At 36.0% G+C, this 6,796-nt stretch overlaps 1 protein-coding gene across 1 annotated transcript; it reads left to right on the top strand.

Annotated features, from left to right (window-relative positions):
* Positions 1-1,894: 1,894 nt before the first annotated feature.
* On the top strand, positions 1,895-5,855 carry LOC140850919 (E3 ubiquitin-protein ligase RMA1H1-like). Its single transcript, XM_073250180.1, has 2 exons — positions 1,895-2,110; positions 4,614-5,855. Exon 2 carries the CDS (start codon positions 4,656-4,658, stop codon positions 5,427-5,429), a length of 774 nt encoding a protein of 257 aa, XP_073106281.1. The 5' UTR covers positions 1,895-2,110; positions 4,614-4,655; the 3' UTR covers positions 5,430-5,855.
* Positions 5,856-6,796: the final 941 nt, after the last annotated feature.

Below are 6,796 nucleotides of genomic sequence, written 5' to 3'. Positions count from 1 at the left end.
CTTCACTTTATTATATATTATCTATGTTGCGTAACTTTGAACATAGGAATTATCTATTTCCATCCAACAAAGATGGTATCAAAAGAAACTTATTCGACAAGCTAAGCATTTAAGGATGATCCTTCATCTTAAATATATTTTCTGTAATTCTTGCAAACCTAAATTACTTATGAATACATGGCCCAAAAAAATCTCACATGAAATGTTCCTAGATATGCTCTTCTTTCGGTGAATCCATCCAAAGAAACAATTTTTTCTAAGGAAAATACAGCTCGAAAAGGAAAAAAATGCCCAAATATTTAGGCCAATCTCCACACATTTACTTCTTACATTACATTGACAAAGACACTCCTCTTTTTAGAAAATGCTCTGTTTTATCCATAAAAAACATAAAAAAAGATATATATTATATATAAAAGGACAAGATCATCCTTATTTTCATGTCACTCGCTATGCCGTTTCAAAAACATAAATTTTGTTGTTATATCACGGTCCTAATTTACAACATTCTATTTTTTGATGTTGGTATTGTGTTTCCGGCAATGTAACAACTCATTTATCACAGAGAAGAAAAAAACAAAAAAAAGTTCATCTGTGTTGGGACTTGTTAATTTTCTCAAATAATCGTACGGCACTCAGAAATTTTACTTTCCTATGCTTGCTTCTTAGTCAGCCTACCAAGTAAACCACCACAAATTCAAACATTAGAAAGCTGGGAAAGTGCATTTAAGAAAGAGTTTGAAAGAGTGTAGTTGCGTCGTATAAGAAGATTTTTAGGAGATAATTTGCTTGCTCAGTTGTTTATTGAAGTCTCTCTCCTTTGCATGAATTTCCAAGAATAATGAACACTTTAAATTTCATAAAAGTGCCATGGATCTACTGATTAGGATCATTTTATATCATTCTCTAAAAATTTTATATCTTATATAAAAAAATATTGAAATATATTAAAAAATATAAGATTAAAATCAGATCGATACTCGTAATCAATTTTTATTTTATTTAATAATATTAGTTAGATATAAAAATTTATATTTATATTTGTTCTAATTAAATATGAATACAAATTAGATATTTAAAATTATAAAAAAAATATAGATACAAATTTGATAATTAATTTTATGAGCACAAAAAAAATATCACCAAACAAAAATGTACTAATTAATAGCATGTGCTATATAAAATTAAAATATGGTGACTAATAGAAGCAGATATTGGGATATAGATTGGATGGTTATTTATCTATATTTATATTTATTTTTAAATAAATATAGATACAAATATAAATATTAATTCGATGATCAGATTTTTGTTCAAATGGTTCAGATGAATTGGATTTCATTATCGATTTGTAACATTTGATGCTGATCTAATGAATTTATCAGTCGATGGTTCAGCATATTTTTATTAGATTTTATCACGTTAGATCGATCCGTAGTCTTACTAGTTGATTAATTAGATGTTGACAAATGGCAGATGCCTATTTGATGTTTCAAAATTATTTTTTCTGAAATTCATGACAGAAATATCTGCCGTATCATTTTTAGAAAGGGACGTACGTTTTTTTACTTTTGGTCAGATAATAAATTTTAATATTATTAAAATATGATGTATTTATTTCAATGATTAAGATTGATAGATATTTCTATATTTATGTTCGATTCGATAATCATGAATCTATCCAGATAGATCCTGATATGAAAAATAGATTCGGACAAACCTTCAGAAAATATCTAACTTTTAGTCCATCCCCAAAGCGTATCTAATTTTTAGCCAACTTCCAGGAAATTCAGCTCGTTCATAAAAGGAAATATGCGTGCACCGTCCGTTGCACTTGGCGGGCGTGGAATTGTATAAAAGAAAAGTTATAATATCAAAAAAAAGAAACTCATAATCCGCAGCACGCGTTCCCCGCGGTTAAATTAAATCCTGCTGGCCTATAAATAGGAGAAGGTCTCCGCTGCTCCGCCCATCGCTCGCCGGAATCGCTCCTTTTCGCCGTCGCCGGAGCTATTCGCCGCATCTCCTTCCTGACGCCCATAAGAGCTCTCCATCGAAGAACAGAGAGGGTGGGGGAGAGAGGAATTGGCCGTTAATATCTTCCAAATCGGTAAGTTAATTGTTATTCGAAGCCTTTGTGCCTCTTTTTCCTTCCAGTTGTTGTTTTTCCAGATCTTTGAGCTTTAATTATTGATCCTTGTGAGCAAACCCGTTCCGATCGTCAGGAAGTTTGGGAGTTTGATCCGAAAATGGGTTAATTTTTGTAGTTTAGAATGGTCCATTGGGTCGATCGCCAGAAATGAGAAGCAAAAGATGGAACTTTCATTGAAGCGTTTTGAGCTTTGGTTCTCGAGTACTAGGTTGCTTTTCTTCTTGTCACTCGTAAATTAGTATCTAGGATTTGGTTTGAAGGGATTCATTCCCTGTTCCATTGCTCGTTCTTGAGATTTGCGTTGGATCTAGGGATTTTGATTGCAGCAATCGAGATTTAGCCGGCGATGGACAGAAGAGAAGATAAGATAGAAGTTTTTATTAATCTTCCGTCCAAAAAAATGTTTTTGTTTATTTATTTCTGTTTTCACTTGATCTTTAGAAACTGTCGGTCATTCATGTCTTCTTTCCCTTTTCCCCTAAATCTTTGCCACATGTCACCATCACCTTTCCCTGGATTTTTTTTTTTTTTTACATTTTTTTTGGAACTAGTTTAGTTTTTGTCCCCATTTTTGTCTGGTTATCACTTTGACTGTTCCATATTTAGTTTTACTTTTTCGCCCTGTTACAGTTTATTTCTCTGGATAACTGGCCAAGAACCTACCAATTGCTGATCACAACATCCCCAAAACCGTAGTTTTTCATCTTTTTAGATATGCCTGTGTCTTTTTTTCCCCATATATGGATTCTAAAGACTCTTCTTCTTCTTTTCCACAGAAGAACAATGTTTTGGCATTGAATGTTATATAAATTGAATTAGGTTGATCTTTCAGATATGGATGTGTGATCGTCTGAAGGGCATTTCAAGTCTTTTTTTATAGATTATATCCTCTGAATACTAGTAATTCTTTTAAATATCTTTTGCCTCTTTCTTTTTATTTTTATTTTTTATTTTTAGATGTAGTAGAAGGTCAGCTACTACCCACCCTTTTTTTTAATGATCAATTATACAACCCAGAATATTATAAAATCCATCTTCTACATCTGTCCGACCAACTATTGAGCCTTATCCACTTAAATTGGGGTTTGACTTTATGAATCATTCCTTTTCCTGTTCTTCCTGCCATTTGTTCGGTACGGCTTGAACTTACCTTAATTAGTTTTAAAATATTGATAAATGAGTATTAGTCATAGGACTTGCAATCTTAAGACAAAGGAATGTAAACTTTATCAATTTCAATCAGGCAATGAATCATCAAGTGAATTTTTCTTTTCTTTCTCTTTTTTTTTTCATTCAGGTTCTTGTTTCTTGTCTCCATTATACATATCATGCTGTCAAAGCTCCATCCTAGAGTAACTGAACGGGAAGAGTTTGTTCTTCTTGGGGCTCTCAGTGGCATCTACAGATTTCCGAGTGTTGCCATCAGTCACCTCTCTATCCTAGTCTGTTATTGATTCATTCACTTGATATTGGAAATGAGAGGAGATGCCGCTGAACTCATAGCACTTATATTATTGCTAATCTCTGCTTCTTGTTTGATGAAAGCAGTACAATACTCACAATTAGAGTTAAACTAGCATGTATTTGAAAACCTATGCTAATTTTTTGTTATTTTCACTGAAAGGCCTACCTGGATTTATTCAATATTTTGAACTCTTTCTTATTCTTGGTTGCTTGTCTGCCTCATAAGAACTCTACATTTTCAACAAGCAGTATATTAAAAAATACAAAAAGTAAAAAGACACAAGAAATGAGAGTCTATAGAAAACAAGATCTTTTTTTTTTTTTTTAGGCAAAAGGATGCCTACATCTCTATCTCAAAATAGTTGCTTATTCATGAAGTTCAAGGTGTTAGATTGGTAAGTTCCCTTTCAGTTATGGCACCGACAACATCTTGTCTTCTTATGTAAAGAAAGGGACAATACAGTGATACATATCTAGGAACACTCAGATTTAATCATTTCCTGTGAAATTCTGTTCTAGCGATTCAAAATGACAATGAGAGGCTACTTTATCCTCACCCTTTCATTATCTCATGGAAAATAGATATATTTGTTCACTGAATTGAGCATAAAATTATAAAATGGAAGTCTATCTATATTGCATGAATAATTATGTTTGGCATCTGGCGTGCAAAAAAAAACACAGCTTTCTTCTTCAAGCTAAACCCTTAGTTTGGCAAATTTGGCTCCATTCGTATCATCCTTTTCTACTAGCAATCTTCAGCTAAATCTCCCATATGCAAGACAATGTCATCTCCTGAACTTATGTTAGAAAATCTACCACCTTATGTGGTCCTTGTTTGAATGTTACCCTTATGGTCATGGACACCTTGTAAGGTGTGCCAATCCTTGGCCATATTTAAATTGCCCTGTTTAAAAACATAATTCTGCTGACACACAGTGTTACCAAAAACTGTTGCAGTACTTGAAAGACTCAAGTTTCCTGCTATGTTTCACAGACTGCTCCCTATTGCCAAATACTAGAGTGCACTCAAGAGTACATGGAGGTAGAAGGGACTGTGCAGGCATATATTGAGGAATCTGAGGTTGAGAAAGAGCCATCAAAGAAGTGCAGCATGGATGCTCATTCACCTTCTGTAAATGGCTGCTTTGACTGCAACATATGTCTGGACTCTGCAGCTGAACCTGTTGTCACCCTCTGTGGCCACCTCTACTGCTGGCCCTGCATTTACAAGTGGCTGCTGGTCCAGACTACTTCCCTTCAGCAGTGCCCTGTCTGCAAGGCGCCGCTTTCAGAGGATACTCTTGTCCCACTCTATGGCCGGGGTGTCAATACCCAAGAAGGATCTCAGCAGAGCCTCAAGATCCCCCATCGGCGCTCCATTTACCGGGGCCGTTCTCTGATTTCTTCAGTTATTGAACACCAGTACCCTCGTGATCATGAGGAGGAATATGTTGATATCCAGTCACCAATGCCCCAGCCACAACTTCCGCATCACCATCACCACCAACGATACGATCCTTACTATAGTCATCTTGGTAACAGTTTCATGTCAGCACCATCATCACTGCTGGCAGCACCAGTCTTCCATTCGACAGCAGGTGGTGTGCTCGGGGAGTTAGCTGTTGCTGTCTTTCCATGGATGTTTAGGAGTCATGAGGCTGGACTGTATTACGGCAGCCGCCCATATGATTTAACAGCAAGCATGAACAGTCCTAGGCTGAGGAGGCATCAGATGCAGGTGGAGAGCTTGCTGCACCAGTTATGGCTCTTTCTCTTCTGCTGCGCAGCTCTATGCCTGTTCTTGTTGTGAAGGACTACAAGTCCCCATACTTCATCTACTGAGGTAAATATGGTGGCATTTCAAAGTAGGGCGGAAGCATTCCTGGAGAAGGTAATAATTAGTTGTTGCAAGAGGAGGTACATTGGTAGTGAGACATTGGAGCTGGAGTCAACTTCATGTCCTGTTGACAAATCACAGTTTGTATTCTAAGCCAGAATATGTCAAAAAACACCAATCCTTGTTACTAGTATCATTGTGAAATATTCATGTAACTGTTTCACTCACTCCGAGTCTACAGTTTGTATTCTAAGTTGGAATGTGTAAATATACAATCCAGTCCTTGTTACTAGAGGTTTCGCTCACTCCTAAGCCTGAGGAAACTTTGTTGTCAAAATTGCATTTACTGTTGGAAATTGGTTTAGGATTCAATGAGGAATCTAATGGCCTCCTTTTCGCTGCACGAGTTCCCTTGACTGTTGCCTGAATGTTGCAACGAGGGTTGCATCAGATGTGAAAATGCCTGTAGGTTCTAACCCAATAATGAGACTCATCAATTCTCATGCCAACATTTTGAAACGTCCATTGAAAGATCAGTTAATCTGGTCTGAAATTTTTCTTTTGTTTTTTCCCTAGAACAATCTGAACTTTTTTTGATCTCATGGTAAGTAAACCAAGCATCAGCAAGGATTTCTTGGATATCTAATTGATAGTGTGGAGTTGAGGGTACAAGAGTCAGCAAAGAACAAGGGCGGGCAAAGAGGAGCTTCTATGTCATGTGATTACACTAATTTCGATCCTTTTAGAATAATATTCATATAAAATCTAGTGATGACATTTAGTTTGTAGAGTTATAACATTTTGCAGCTGCCTATGAAATGGGTTATCTGCTTCTAATCAGTAGGCGTTCTTGCAGATCAAGTTGCAGGTGTTACTGGATGGAATTGTGAAGGCCTCAAAATAATGTTTGATTAATATATCACCATGATTTTTTTTTTCCAGAGCAGATCCAATCTGTACAAATGATAAGTGGGATCAAGTAGGCTAAGCAGACAGCAGAATATGCAAATGATCGATTCATTCATCAATTAGATATAAAATTTTGTGTAGCTGCTCTGTAGTTATGGTGAAAACCTAGCAGTGGACCTATTGAATTAATTAGGTTCTGCTGAATCCTGAAAAATATCAATCCACTTTTCAAGCACTCATGTGGAGCTAACTTAACTTTTCGAGCCAGATCATAATCAGTTCCTACCACGGTTCCAGCATGCCGAATGCCATCTTTTAAGCAAGATGGAAAGACAAAAAGTTAAGAACAGGAAGACAGGCAAACATTCTTCTCCAAGGGTCACTTTTTGTTCCTGCTAATGCAAACCACCACAATTCATTCATGGATGAGG

This window comes from Elaeis guineensis, chromosome 16 (assembly GCF_000442705.2).
Source record: "Elaeis guineensis isolate ETL-2024a chromosome 16, EG11, whole genome shotgun sequence".
Classification (NCBI taxonomy): Eukaryota; Viridiplantae; Streptophyta; class Magnoliopsida; order Arecales; family Arecaceae; genus Elaeis; species Elaeis guineensis.
The sequence above is the reverse complement of the archived record's forward strand: the minus strand, read 5'-3'. Positions and strand labels throughout refer to the sequence as shown.

What these genes read in the sequence shown, in the direction of transcription:
- LOC140850919 (XM_073250180.1), top strand. Translation starts at nt 4,656, where the DNA reads ATGGAGGTAGAAGGGACTGTGCAGGCATATATTGAGGAATCTGAGGTT.